The following is a 16,126-nucleotide window of genomic DNA, read 5'->3' on the forward strand; positions in this document are numbered from 1 at the left end:
TATTTCGGCTGGCCGGACAAAAACAAGGTTAAAAAAAAACAGACAAACCCCCCCCCAAAAAAGGAAATTAAATCAAAAGAAGAGAACGTAAAAATCAATTTTTCATGTTGGGGCCACTAGTGGGTGCTGTTGTTTGTTTTGTAACGAGGGAAAGTTCAGAAAAACTATATATATATATTTATATGTCAAAACTATTGTCTCATTACGTTTTTCTCGAAGCGGTTCAACAAGTTCAAGCGTAAAGCAGAAGAAAAGCTCTTGTTTGTGCGGAAACAGACAGTTTAACGTGGTTTTGGCAGCGAGACGCAGGAAAAGCTGCCGTCACGTCGTTCACAGTGAAATTAATCAGGATGTGAGGAAGAGCAGACGGAGGGAGGAAGTGTCGTCTTCCTCCGAAGACCAACAAAGAAACCGTGAACCTGCTTTATATCAACGTTGGGTTTTGGGTTTTTTTCCTCTCGTTTTGGAGTTTCTGACTCATTAAATCACAAAGTTTGTGCAGAAAGTGGCTGTTTGGAGCCGTTAACCCCTAAAACCTCACATTTATACAACACTGTAATCATATATGAGGTTTATATATATTGTTTATAAAGTGAAAGGTCAACTTCACTGGTCAAATCTTATAAATGACTGTTTAAAGTCACAAATAACTTAATTATGTCCCAATTTATTGAGAATATTACCTGTAGGGAAAGTAGAAAACTAGAAAAGTTGCACGTATCATAATTCCAGCTGAAAATTCTGAAATACAGTGACGACTATAAGCCATTAAAAGCCATTGTTGTAAATATTAATATCTAAAATACAATATTAGTGTCTAATTTATAACAAACGTGGCTCCAATTTGTCAGTTTTCACAAATAAACCTTTCAATTTGAACTGCAATAAAGCACATTATATAACATCTTACCTGTGACTCTGTTTTTCCTCAATTAAACAGTTTGATGACATTATATCTAGTCCGGATGAGAAAACTGTAAAAAAAAGTGTTATAGCTTAGAAATTCAGTCGCTATTCATGTATTATTACACTATTGTGTCACTCTGTTACATTTTTTAAAGGATTATATTTTAATGCTGCTACATAAGCAGCCAATAATACACATTATTATCATATTTTTGGCGAAATCGTAAAATATTATGATGGATTTTATTGGGAATGATGACATTACGAGAGAGAGAACACGCAAGCGTGAAAATGTTTTTTTTTTTTTTTTACACGGGTCCCAGAGTGGGGAAATTCTAAAACCCCGGCTCCAACCCCCAGCAGCAGGAGGAGCAGGGCCATAGACCTATAGAACTAGAAGCTATTGACGCTAGCAGCAGGAGGAGCAGGGCCATAGACCTATAGAACTAGAAGCTATTGACGCTAGCAGCAGGAGGAGCGGGGCCATAGACCTATAGAACTAGAAGCTATTGACGCTAGCAGCAGGAGGAGCGGGGCCATAGACCTATAGAACTAGAAGCAGGAGGAGCAGGACCATAGACTTATAGAAGTAGAAGCTACTGACGCTAGCAGCAGGAGGAGCAGGGCCATAGACCTGTAGAACTAGAAGCAGGAGGAGCAGGACCATAGACTTATAGAAGTAGAAGCTACTGACGCTAGCAGCAGGAGGAGCAGGGCCATAGACCTATAGAACTAGAATTATATCGAGGTTTATGAGAAGGAATCCACTTCTATGTGCTCTGTCTTCTTCTGTGTTTCTGGTGTGTTTGGTGAGTCACAGCGCCCCTCCAGGCCTGGCAGGTGAACTACAGGCCCTGAAGCCTGGTGTAGTGAACGTGACCCTACGTGGACTCGAACCGGGGATTTTCTCTCAGAGTCCAAGCTGTGACTCGTCTCCTCTCGTAAAGCTTCTCCAGAGTTCCGGGGATGTAAATAAAAGCGCTGTGTTTCTTTTATCAACTGTGGAATCGGTTCAATCGCGATCCAGAGCGGCGTCCCTCCGTCCGTCCGTCCCTCCGCCCCTCCGCCCGGCCTCGCCGCCCGCCCGCCGACCCGCCCTCCCCCGGCGCAGCACTAATGGACCCGGCGTCCACCTCCGCCGCCACAACGCAGCATTAAATCACTGCCTGCTAAGTGGAAATAAACACTTGTTACCCACAGGTCTGAGTCACGGCCTCCCACCGCCTCTCTTCTCCTGCAGACGTGGAACCAGAGACGCCGGCACGTCATCCGGGCTTCTTCTAATTCACGACTGGGAGTTCTTCTCCCGCACATAAAGTCCGTTTAAAAAAGAAAAAACGAGTTCTATTAAAAGGCAGGAAGAAGTGAGTCCAGCAGCCGAGTGTCAACAACCCCGAGTCACGACGGAGGAAAAGGCTGCAGAGCCTCAACTGGATGAAATGTTTAAAAATAAAAAACTCAAGGGCAGATTATTTGTGTGTTTTAGATATTTGACAGTTGGACGACTTCTGAACCGGCAAAGTGCAGTAATTAGATTACTGAAATCTGATTGTGTCTCGTAGCAGCGGCGTTTCCGTGTGTATTTACTTTATCTGTTCCAGTGAAGGAGGAGATACACACAGATATTTAGTTTTATGCTGGAATATGAAAAAAAACAAGTTAAAAGAAGAAATACTTTCCTTTTTTGCCATTAAAATGAGTTAATTTAACTTGTGCTTGATGCTTCAAGTTAAAACAAAACAAGTTTGTTTGTTGTTTTTAATACAGTTTGAGTATTATACGAGCAGTAGAATGAACAGAATGAGGTCTTTGCAGAATATTCCTGCTGCACCCTGGATTTTTTTTTTTTATTTAATTTTATTTATCATTTTTATTTAAATAAATGCACTTTTTGTATTTATTTTTTTTTTTAATAGAAAAAATAGAAAAGCCCAACATACCCTGGATTCTGAATTCCCTTCACAAGTCGCTGAAAATCCAACTTTTTAATGAAAACGTCTCCGTCTCCGTGGAAACGCAACTTTTCTGAAACGCCGCCGTTGTGAACGACGGCTGTTTGTAAATAGATGGACGATAACAACAAACGCCAGTTAATGTTTATGTCATATTTGTGCTTTAAATGCTTGATTTTCTTCCTGAGATCAACTTATCGCCAGATTTCAAGATTACAAGTAAAAACGGTGGATTGTACACAGAGTACAGCCAGCGGCTCGCTTTAACTTCGTACAAACTGAAGGAAGTCACTGACCTGGCCACGTTCAAGGTCCAGAAGGAAAAAACCAAGAGACACGTCGGAAATGATTTCACGGCTACTTTTCATTTGGAGAATTTGTACAAAACATCATCACTCACTTTATTGTGTTTTCATGAGAATAAAGCCACAAAAAAACCAGGATGTAGACAAAGAATAGGAACCACTTGATGTATGAATATTGTACATTTTCTCCTCGGTTTAATTAAATCGCTGTATATTTCCCTGCTGTTTTTGCTTTAAACCACAATACATGTTAAAAGTGTCCAACTACTTTGCATTTAAAGTCCAAAGCTGCAAACCTGAACCTTCAATTCTGCATAAAAAGCTCATTTGTTTTAATCAGCTTTAATCAAGTTCACTGACATTATTTGGAAGCCGAGTCGACGTCTCCAGCTGTTTCTTTACAGTTTCCTGAAACGTTTTGGCTCCAAAATGAACGTAGAATCATTGATTAGTGTCCATGTTGGTCGAAAACACGTCTGACGCTTGACTCAATCCAGACTGAGTTTTAATTTGACCAACTACCTCGTCCAAAACTGGTCTGGAATATTCCAACAAACTGTCGAAAGAATTGTCCATGACCAAAACCGAGCTTGTGTCAAATAAGCCAAAGAAACTGGTCGTAGGTTTGTGCCAAATACTGGATTCCGAGATACAGACTTCAGTGTAAATCTCATCAAATTGTATCATAAACATCCAAAAATATCAAAAAGAAAAACAGAACTGCTCTCACATGTGTTAGAAATCAATCCAAAGCTATTTTAAGATCTAAACGTTACAGACAAACGTTTTAACACAAATATCAAGAAATCAGCATGAAACTGTCCAAAAGAAATCAAAAAGAAAGAAAAGAGTTTAATAAATGCCAAAAAAAAAAAACTAGCCTGGAAGTAGTTTAAAACTAAAACTAAAAAAAAAAAAAATGGATCTCAAATGACCAGAAATTTGAGTAAAACCAATAAAGAAAAGTCCTAAATAAACCAAAAATCTGATCCAATATATATAAGAAAAGTGCAAAACTGGTTTCAAATGTGTCAAAAAGCTGTTGGAAAATCTGTCCAGAACTCGTTCAAAAGTTTCCCGACGACGACCTCGAATCAATGTTGGGGGAAAATTAAAACCCAAACATGTCAAAATGTCGTAAACAAGCAAAGAACTCATCTGAAGTTCATCGACAGACGATAAAAGACAAAACGATTCCAGAAATAAACGTCTTCCTCGTGTTTGAAAGTCTAAACGACAACGTCAAGCCCGTCAGGGAGCGACATCACAGAGCCGGGGGGCGTCTCCATGGCAACAGACATTGCCTCATTTGATCTCCCCTCATCCTCCTTCTTCTTCTTCTCCTTCTTCTCCTTCTTCTAATTTAACTTCCTGTAGGAACATGTTGCTCTTTCCCTTATTTTAGCTCTCGATCATAACTTCTCCAGTATGTCCAACAGATCCTTTGATCTCCCCTCCTTCTTCTTCTTCTCCTTCTTCTTCTTCTTCTCCTTCTTCTCCTTCTTCTAATTTAACTTCCTGTAGGAACATGTTGCTCTTTCCCTTATTTTAGCTCTCGATCATAACTTCTCCAGTATGTCCAACAGATCCTTTGATCTCCCCTCCTTCTTCTTCTTCTTCTTCTTCTCTTTCTCCTTCTTCTTCTTCTTCTCCTTCTCCTTCTCCTTCTTCTCCTAATTTAACTTCTTGTAGGAACATGTTGCTCGTTCCTTTATTTTAGCTCTCGATCATAACTTCCTCCAGTATGTCCAACAGATCCTTTGATCTTCTACTTCTTCTTCTCCTTCTTCTCCTCCTTCCTCTTCTTCTTCCTCTTCTTCTAATTTAACTTCATCCTTCATGTTGCTCTTTCCTTTAGTTGAGCTCTCGATCATAATAACTTCCTCCAGTATGTTCAACAGATCCTTTGATCTTCTTCTTCTTCTCCTTCTCCTCCTTCTTCTTCTAATTTAACTTCCTCCCTCATGTTGCTCTTTCCTTTAGTTTAGCATCATGATATCTTCCTCCAGTATGTTTCAAGGAAACGACACAACTGTCTGAAATGTCTGAAATCTACTTATTTAGCAGGAAATGAGTAGAAGTGGACATTTGTCTCCAGGTAAAAGGAAAAGTCTCCCCCCTGACTTGCCTCCATTCAGAATCAGTCCCAGTGAGTCTCAGTCGGTGACATTTTCACTTTTAATCGGATCCTCACGGGGGGAAGAGGCTCCATAAACACGTTTAGCTGCGGTGGTAACAGTAGTACTGGAACAATAAAGCACGGCAGCGCTGGAAATGTTCCGTCCAAACAAGGTTCAGGAGTCCACACCGCTGCCTTTCATCCAAATGTGAGGAAATAAAAAACAAATGCGTTCGGCAGCGGAGGAGGAGGAGGAGGAGGAGAGGGAGGAGGAGGAGGAGCATCACTGGTGTGCTCCTCATCTTCGTCTCCGTCTTCTAGAAATGTTGACAGACGTCCAGTTATTTACCTTCACGGGAATTGTAAATAAGATGACGAAGGACAGGAATGAGGAGAAACTGAGCTTTTAATGTGAAACTTTGAGTTTATCTAAAAAAAACAAAGGAAGACGATTGAAACAAGACGAGTTTTTTGTCAGCAAAGCCGCTTTGTTGGGCCGCTGCTCCCCTGACCCCGCCCCCTTCTCCACTCTCGGCCAATCACAGACCAGCTCGCTCTCACGGTGCGTTCAGGTGACGCAAAAGAATAGGAAGTAAAAAACATTACAAATATCGTTTTAACAAGATCACAGCGAGAGAGATTTTACACTATTTTTGTCATTTTCCTGATTAAAAAGATATATTGACAGGAAGCTCCGCCCCTTTTTGGGGAGATTTTAGCAAAACACATTTGCTTTTTTAATGCTGAGTCGGTGGCGGGGCGGTGTTGTCATCGGCTGCTGAAAGTAACTAAAGACTCACTTGTATTCTTACGACAACCAGTGATCAGTAAAGTAACTAAGTTACTTTTTAAAGGTTGAATCAGTAATCAGATTACTTTTTTAAGGTGGCATCAGTGACCGTCACGCACGAGCCAAATTCCGTCGGCAGTGAAAGTGTTAACTGCTCGAAGCCTTAACACCACACACACACACACACACACACACACACACACACACACACACACACACACACACAATGTGGAGGTGATTACGGAGCGCATGGCAAGGAAAAGCCTCTTTTCTTTTTCTTTGTCTTTTCACATGGATCCATTCCAGCCACGCTGACGTGTGACCGGCTCGTTATCCCCTTTGGGCACAACAACAAACAAACAAATAAACAAACAATGCAACAAAAACCCAACGCATCCACAGACGTACGGACTCGCCGCGCCATTCATCGTCGTGAGAAATGGAGGAAACGGACGCGAACCGCAGAGTTACGAGGTGATGGCTCGCTCTTGTTCCAGTTCTCAGGAAATCCATAAACTGTTTAATTTAACGATCTTTACTTAAAACCGTGTTGTTAAAAAAAAAAAAATAGGGCGCAGAAAATAAAAGAGCTGCTCCACATCAGGTAAACTGGCTGCCGTGGGCTGGATTGTCTTGAAACTGTTTTCTCTTGCCCCTGATTTACTCCTGCTGTGTCCTATTTCCCCCCCGCTCCTCTTATGTGCTTCAGGCTTCTTGTCCTGGAGTCATTCAAGCTGTCAATCGATTAAATTGCACAGTTTTTTGGACTCATTTGTGAATTATTCACTTTTTTTTTTAAATTTTGGATCAGCAGACCGTGAAAACAGCGTGTGGACATTGATGTGGCTTAACTCCCTGTCACTTGGTCCTTTTATTTTGACAGTCACCGTAATAACAATCTCACTTCCTCGTCCGTCCACCAGAATCTCCCGTTGTTGATGTGTTTACATCGTGTTGTTTGTTTGTGTGGTTTCATTACAGAAACAACAGTGCTAACTACGTCGCGTTTAGCGTTTCTGACATTTCCGTGGAAATGGGCGTCGTTTTTTGAAAACGTTGCCGGTGTAAACAATTTTCAGAAACAAGTCCGTATTTCACAGTGTGACGCCTAATAAATCCAATTCCTCAGTCGGTCGGCAGAGAAAGTCGTGATTTCTAAGCGGCGGCGGTTTTCAAGTGTGTTCATATAAAGTCCAAAGTATGAGAGCGTAAAGTCTATATATCAGTGCAGGTAAAAGAATTCCAAAGTAAAATCCCAACAAGAATAAAATCAGCTTTTTACAAACCGAGACTCTTTGTGGCCTTTAATGACGGAACGGTTAAAAATACTGAACGTGAAAAATTGTGCCTTTCAAAATAAAGAGATTTTTAAAAAAAGGAGAAATAAAAGATACTGTTACTTTGATTGTTTGTGCCTGACGTCGCCTTATATACAGTATACACACACACACACACACACACACACACACACACACACACACACACACACACACACACACACAGTCACTTGTATGTTTGAGGTCTATAGTTTATTGAATGATCATAAATCATAAATCAGAGGCGGAGCAGGAGGTGATCTGCTCCTCCACCAGGTGGGACGCCCCCCCCCTCCCCAGTCTGCCCCCCCCCCCCCCCCCCCTGGAAGGTACAGAGTGGTGCACAACGAGAGGCGATCCTCTGTTTTTCATTACACTGATTAGAAAATCCCCCAAATTGAGCATGAAATGCGTTTTTCTGCTGATCACAGAGTCGTCGGCGGGAATCGACATGTGCAAGCAATTTGATTGGTCGCTGGCGGGGTCGCCCTGGAAACCACGTGCCGGGGTCCGCTGGAACACGAGCGGGGCGGCGGGAGAAACCCGGATTCCTCGTCTCGGTTCCCTCAGCTGCTTTTAGGCGAGATTAAAAGGAGAAACCTTGAAAAGCTTGTATTCTTCAGTTTTGTGTATTTTGAACAAGATTTCACCGTTAAATATTAAAATCATCTCTATGATATTGACGTTTCAGTTTCAATCAGAAGCAACAGTTTGTTCACTTTTATTGTTTCACTGATTTTTCTGGCTTTGAGATCCTGATTAGTTTTTCAATATCTCTTTTGCACGTGCTGATATAATGACAAATGTGTGAGATGTGTATATATAATATTATATAACATAACATAATATATTATAAGATAATATAATATACTATAACATAACATAATATACTATACTATAATATAACATAATATAATATACTATAACATAACATAATATACTATAACATAATATAATATACTATACTATAATATAACATAATATAATATACTATAACATAACATAATATACTATAACATAATATGCTATACTATAATATAACATAATATAATATACTATAACATAACATAATATACTATAACATAATATAATATAATATACTATAATATAACATAATATAATATACTATAACATAACATAATATACTATAACATAATATACTATACTATAATATAACATAATATAATATACTATAACATAACATAATATACTATAACATAATATAATATACTATACTATAATATAACATAACATAATATACTATAACATAATATAATATACTATACTATAATATAACATAATATAATATACTATAACATAATAAAATACACTATAACATAACATAATATACTATAACATAATAAAATACACTATAACATAACATAACATAATATAATATACTATAACATAATATAATATAATTTTCCACAAATTTTCCTGTGAACTAAACATTTCAAGTGAAAATGCATACTTTAAAAAAAATATATATAAATAAATTTGCACAGAACTGCCTGAACTTTTTCAATAAATTAGCGTTTTCTGTAGAGTTTTCAAAAAGTTGCGTCTCCAGAGGTCCTTGTATAAACGTGCAGTGGAAGCAACAGTTAAAGTTTTGCGTTTTTCACTTGTTGCAAAGTCAAAGAGTCTGAACATAAATAAACAATAAACAAATGCGTCATTTTGAGGTTACCTGGCGTCTTTCCAAATTTAGCCACTTTCCTTATTCCGGACTATTTTTAGCTTCTAAATCAGACGTTAACAAACAAACGAAGCGGTTCTAGTGTTGTGGCTGATCAGTCTCTTTAGTTTGGGTTTTTTCTCTCGTGAGGTCGCAGTTTTAGCAAAAGTCACGATTGTTTCCTTCTGAAGTTGTTGTTCGTGTCTCGTTCGCACCAATAAAACCATTAATATCCATGTTGATGCGTCGGTTTGGGAAATCACGTCACGTCACTGCACAACCAAACACAAAAACAACCAAAAATAAACCCACAAACTTCATCAGCAGTTTTCAGGGATTTTTGTTTTTTGTTTTTTTTGTTGTTGTTGCTTTAATCAGAAACGTCTGCGGAGCCGCGAGTCGGGACATTTACTAGAAACGGTTTGGACTTCATGACGTCTCCTCACAGAAACACTGACGACCTCGTTCCTCCGCTCTTTGTTGTTTATCCCACAAAGACCAAAACACTCTGTAATGTTACTGTTTATTATTTATGCCGTATAATTAGATAATACATTGTCTGTTGTCTTCAACAGTTTGGCTTCATTACATGTGAATAAAACATTAATTTATTTATTTTTTAATGATCGTCAGTTAAAATAAATGTCTCATCCCTTATCGAGGCCAGACGGTTAAGTTAGAATAAATACAAGTTAAATAAATAAAATAAAAATAGATAAATAACAGTTAAATAAATATAATAAAAATAAATAAATAATGATAGTTAAAATAAATGGCTCACCTCTTAGCCAGACGATTAAGTTAGAATAAATAACAGTTAAATAAATAAAATAAAAAATAGATAAATAACAGTTAAATAAATATAATAAAAAGAAATAAATAATAACAGTTAAAATAAACGGGTCATCCCTTAGCCAGACGATTAAGTTAAAATAAATAACAGTTAAATAACTAAAATAAAAATAGATAAATAATAACAGTTAAATAAATAAAATAAAAATAGATAAATAATAATAATAGTTAAAATAAATGGCTCATCACTTAGCCAGATGATTGAGTTAAAATAAATAACAGTTAAATAAGTATAAAAATAAATAAATAAAAATAGTTAAAATAAATGACTCATCTCTTATTGAGGCCAGACGATTAAGTTAGAATAAATAATAAGTTAAATAAATAAAATAAAAATAGATAAATAACAGTTAAAATAAATGGCTCATCACTTAGCCAGATGATTAAGTTAAAATAAATAACAGTTAAATAAGTATAAAAATAAATAAATAAAAATAGTTAAAATAAATGGATCATCCCTTAGCCAGACGATTAAGTTAAAATAAATAATAACAGTTAAATAAATATAATAAAAAGAAATAAATAATAGTTAAAATAAATGTCTCATCTCTTATTGAGGCCAGACGATTAAGTTAAAATAAATAACAGTTAAATAAATAAAATAAAAATAGATAAATAGTAACAGTTAAATAAATAAAAATAAATAAATAAATAAGTTAAGTGACCAAAACACTCTGTAATGTTACTGTTTATTATTTATGCCGTATAATTAGATAATACATTGTCTGTTGTCTTCAACAGTTTGGCTTCATTACATGTGAATAAAACATTAATTTATTTATTTTTTTAATGATCGTCAGTTAAAATAAATGTCTCATCCTTTATCGAGGCCAGACGGTTAAGTTAGAATAAATAATAGCAGTTAAATAAATATAATAAAAATAAATTAATTAATAATAGTTAAAATAAATGGATCATCCTTTATCGAGGCCAGACGATTAAGTTAGAATAAATACAAGTTAAATAAATAAAATAAAAATAGATAAATAACAGTTAAATAAATATAATAAAAATAAATAAATAATGATAGTTAAAATAAATGTCTCACCTCTTAGCCAGACGATTAAGTTAGAATAAATAAAAGTTAAATAAATATAATAAAAATAAATATATTATTATAGTTTAAATAAATGGATCATCCCTTAGCCAGACGATTAAGTGAAAATAAATAACAGTTAAATAAATAAAATAAAAAATATAAATAATAACAGTTAAATAAATAAAATAAAAATATATAAATAACAGTTAAATAAATAAAATAAAAATAGATTAACAGTTAAATAAATATAATAAAAAGAAATAAATAATAACAGTTAAAATAAACGGGTCATCCCTTAGCCAGACGATTAAGTTAAAATAAATAACAGTTAAATAAATCAAATAAAAAAATATAAATAATAACAGTTAAATAACTAAAATAAAAATAGATAAATAATAATAATAGTTAAAATAAATGGCTCATCCCTTATTGAGGCCAGACGATTAAGTTAGAATAAATAATAAGTTAAATAAATAAAATAAAAATAGATAAATAGTAACAGTTAAAATAAATAAAATAAAAATAGATAAATAGTAACAGTTAAATAAATATAAATAAATAAATAAATGAGTTAAGTGTCTCATCCCTTATCGAGGCCAGACGATTAAGTTAAAAGGAATAAGTTAAATAAATAAAATAAAATAGATCAATAGTAACAGTTAAAATAAATAAAATAAAATAGATAAATGATAACAGTTAGACGTCTCATCCCTTATCAAGGCGATTCTCTTGAGTTCACAGATCTTCTGCATCAAAGCTCGTCGCAGCACATCACTGGAATATTTCACATTCCTTCAAACCTCAAATCAAAACCACAGAAGTCCTGATTTACCTGAATATTTAACTGTTCTTCTCATCGGCTTACAAAATTACAAGTTTTTTTTTTTTAACTTAAGTTACAGACGGTATAAAGTGAGTTAAAGTAAGAAACTGCAGTTTTCTTAATAAAAACCTAAACACAAAACATTTAAAAGTCCTATTTCAGGAGGAAATCAAATTTTTTAGAACAAACAGGACGTTTTCTTGTGTATTTAACAAGTAAAGCATCAATTTCTGCGTCGCTTCAGGGTAGATCAGCTGTTTTTATACTTTTATTACTAAAAAATACTTTTTTTTTCTGCAAATCCAGTTGAACTGGAGCCGAAAAACACGTTTAACCTTGATATGAACCAAAACACAGCTTATTAATGTTCTTACGTTTTCTAAAATTTACTGCAAATTGATGCTCCTGTTATTAAATTAAAGAGCTTTAATCAAGATCTTTAAATCTTTGGGAAAATAATCCTCATCAGAGTAACTTGACACTTTTCACATCCTGCAGATTGAGTGTTGCATAACGCTGAGTCATCGTTTAAACAAGGAAATGAAGAAGCATTTTTAAAAAGACGAATTCTCTCAACATTTTTAGTGAAACTCTTATGTCGACAACTTCAATCAAAACTCTTCTAATAATCCACATTTTGATGTTTTGATTGTAAAAGGAAAGAGTTTGACAGATTAAAAGGTTTTAATAAAAGAATTAAACAAAACGATGTCGTTGGAGATTTACGTCACCATTCGTGACGTCGTGTTTTTTTTTTTTTTTCCAGGATTCTGATTGGCTATCAAGGCTTCATGCGTCTCGTCACACTGCCCCCTACAGGTCTGGCTGCTCATGGCAGCTCTGCACCAGGTGGATAGGAGGGTTTTTATGGAGGGAAATACATTTTTTGTAAAGACAAGATTACCAGGGGAAAGTTTATGGAACATTTAAAGTGGAAAAGTATTGATTTTTAAAGTTTCTCTCATTTGAAGAGTTCAGTTCCTCATTTGTTCATCCCTTTGTGAGCACCTGCATCATCTTTTACACACACACACACACACACACACACACACACACACACACACACACACACACACACAATTTATTTCCCTTTAATGCCTTTTCTTTTTAAAAGTCTAACTGCTGCAGATTCAGACTCTTATCTCACTAATTTTCCTCCATTTTTAGTCCAATCAGCAGTTTCCTGTATTTTCAAAATAAAATACCTTGTCGACAAATGACTTCATTACATAAAGAACCTTGAGCACAAAACACTTTTAGTTGGAATTTTTTTAAAATCAAACTATTATTTGATGTTTCGCTATTTGCACCACATTACGTAACAACGTAATACATTTTCAGCTCATTATGTAACAAAACTGCACTTTGTAACAATTTTGTAACAATCTGCCGCAAGTTGTTACAAATTAGAACAGTTATTACAAGATGGCGGTTTTCCACTCTCATTTTTCAGAAACAGTAACAATTTGGTGAATTATGTAACAAATGTTTCATGTTTAATGATGAGAAAAGGTTCAGATTCACCAGAAGTCTCACGTCTCGTCACGATAGCGACGGTAGAACTCAGGATCGGAATCAGGTAGAACGTTTTAGATCACCTGCCGTTTTTAAAGTTACAAACCAACCAGACGTTTCTTTCTTCTAGAAGAAATTAAAGCAGATTGTGAATTAAAGCAGATTGTAAAGTCCCACTGAGTGCATTTAATCTTTTAACCCGCATTTTACAACAAGTTGTTAGAAAAGTTTCTTCCAGGACGTGGCGTTATTACATAATGAGTCTAAAATGTTATTACATTATTACACTGCTTTCTAATGTCGTTTTGATTTTAAGAGCCTCTTTGTGAAGATAATAATCCAAATTTTAAGAAAAAGCAGCAGAGAGTCGGGGGGGGGGGGGGGGGGGGCAGCAGAGGAGGGGGGGGGGGGTAGTCCAATAGAAATAAATTAGAGGAAGATGCTCCGATTGTTTACTGAATGTTGTGCAACTCATTTGTTCTTTGTTTTGCACGTCATGCGCCGTGTGTGTGTGTGTGTGTGTGTGTGTGTGTGTGTGTGTGTGTGTGTGTGTGTGTGCGTGTGTGTGTGTGTGTGTGTGTGTGTGTGTGCGTCACAACATCAGAAACCAGAAAAATCCAATAAATCACTTTTTTTTCCTGTCGTTTCTCAAAAGTCCCGCAAACTGAGGAAGGAATCCTACTGCCAGTTAAAAGCACCTCCTCCCCCCCCCTCCTCCTCCCCCCCCTCCCCCTCCTCCTCCTCCTCCTCCTCCTCCTCGGCGTTCCGGGTAAAGAGTTTGAAGGTTTGTTGCGAAACAGTCCAAGTATGTGAGAAGGAATTATAATATTCACCCCCTGGTGAGTCATCTTCCTCCTCCTCACCACAAATATTACCGTGACGCCTCCTGCCTGCATCGCCGGGTCTGAAACCACCGGCGCTCAGGGAGGAGGAGGAGGAGGAGGAGGAGGGGGAGGGGGGAGGAGGAGGAGGAGGAGGAGGGGGGGGGGGGGTAGGAGGAGGAGAAGAACTCAACATAACGACATGAAATATGAAATGTCACCTGAGAGGCTCAGAAGCAGATCAAAACGCTTCTATATATCTATATTTCTATAGAACTATGAGAATAGAATCACTGAACTGCAGGCGAGTAACTGTGTGAAGTACGACTTGTAAAATACTCCCAACAGGTAGAAGTACTTGAGTAATCCCAGCAGCCGCTGCCGTGCAAAATGCTGAGTCGTCGTTTAGGAGCAGTTTTGGTTTTCAGCGTCTTGCTCAAGGACACTTCAGCATTCAGAATCAAACCTGCAACCTTCCCATTGAGCTCCACCAACTAGTACCAAAGCATAATCAACTATGGTTTTATGATAAAAATACTCTATAATAATGATAAGATACCCGGTTCTGACCGCTGGACATCAAAGTGATATTTTAAGATGAACTTAATATTATTTCACAATAAAAGTCTCACTGAAGTGACCAAACTTGCATATAAAGCAGGAATTCTGTTTCAAGACCAAAGCTACTGGAGCAAAAGGTTGAAATGTGAATTCAAATACTTCTAATCATAGTAACTGGTAGTTTTTTAAAGAACATTTCACTCTTTTGGTTCGTCTCGTCATTCATGTTTGATTTTTCGCAAATATTGTTGGATCTCACTTCTCCGGGGATATTTATAAAGGGACGGATGGCAAATGGCAGCATTTGGTGTTTTATTATGGAGGAAACCGTGATATAAGTGGAATGATGGTTAGTTTAAAACTGATTTATGATATGAAATGTTTTGTTTCTTGATCTTTTCTTGACCCCATCATACATCCTGTTGAATTTAACACAGTAAAGTACAGGAAACCCAATTCTGCAGCCATTTTCCTCACTATCCTGAATATTGATAGATTATAAATCATATTAATGAAATGTGCAAAACGTCTTGCAATTTTAAATCTATAGATGGTTGAACATTTACACATTTACACAGTTTCCTCCCTGTCGGCGCCGATGACGATTAAAACCAGTAATTTAATGTAAATCCAATAAGAAAACCATCATTTACTGTATTTTTTCAGACAAACTCGTGTTTCCTGAAGTTTGTCACAACAGAACTGAGTATTTTGTTAAGTTTCATACTTTTAAATCCATTTTTTCTTCCCAGTAGAACCATCTTAACAAGGACGTAGTTAAACGTTTCATTAATTAATCTAATTGATTTGCTTTAAAACAACTGAACTCTGCTGCTTCTCTCTTTTCCTCTCTTTTATTTTTTTTACGCACCTGATTTACGCAACGAGCGTAAATCGCTGCTTTCCTGTCATTGGAGGCGCGTCGCGGTGAAAAAACTCGTCTGGGACTGAAGCTCAGGTGGGACTGAAGCCCCTTCAGCAGATGTGTGGGGGATCCCAACATCTGGACGCCCCTGGAGGAGGCTGACAAGGCACGGTGGCGCAGCGGGAGGCGGTTTAGGGGGGGGTGTGTGTGGGGGGGTTGGGGGGGGGTCACTCACCCTCGGACCGGGCTTCTGCGCGGACACTTGCGGCAGGTAGCAGAGCAGCAGCGGCGCGAGGCAGGAGGAGAAGGTGACGAGGAGGAGGGTGGACACCAACATAGTGGAGCGGCGGTGGGCGCAGAGCGCGCAGGTCGCGAGAGCGCGCGGCGCGCGTCCGCAGATCAACAGGTCCAAAATGTAAAAAATAAAGAATAATAATAAAGAATAAAAAAAAGACGGTCCAGAGAGTTTCCTTTATGTGACGACCGACGGTGTCTGTTCACATAGTGCCGCGCGTGACAGGAGCCGTGGTGACGCGCTGCAGAGGTGGGGGCGGGGGGGGGCGGCGGGGGGGGCGGGGGGGGCT

General features: G+C 37.2%; 1 protein-coding gene across 1 annotated transcript in view; it reads right to left on the minus strand.

Annotated features, from left to right (window-relative positions):
* Positions 1 to 16,092, minus strand: part of smoc1 (SPARC related modular calcium binding 1) — a 61,016-nt gene extending 44,924 nt beyond the window's left edge. Inside the window, exon 1 of the mRNA XM_080512839.1 lies at positions 15,778 to 16,092. Coding sequence (XP_080368965.1) covers positions 15,778 to 15,879 — 102 coding nt within the window. The 5' untranslated portion in view covers positions 15,880 to 16,092. The remainder of the gene's footprint in view (positions 1 to 15,777) is intronic.
* Positions 16,093 to 16,126: the final 34 nt, after the last annotated feature.

Source organism: Blennius ocellaris, assembly GCF_963422515.1.
Source record: "Blennius ocellaris genome assembly, chromosome: 17".
Lineage (NCBI taxonomy): Eukaryota > Metazoa > Chordata > Actinopteri > Blenniiformes > Blenniidae > Blennius > Blennius ocellaris.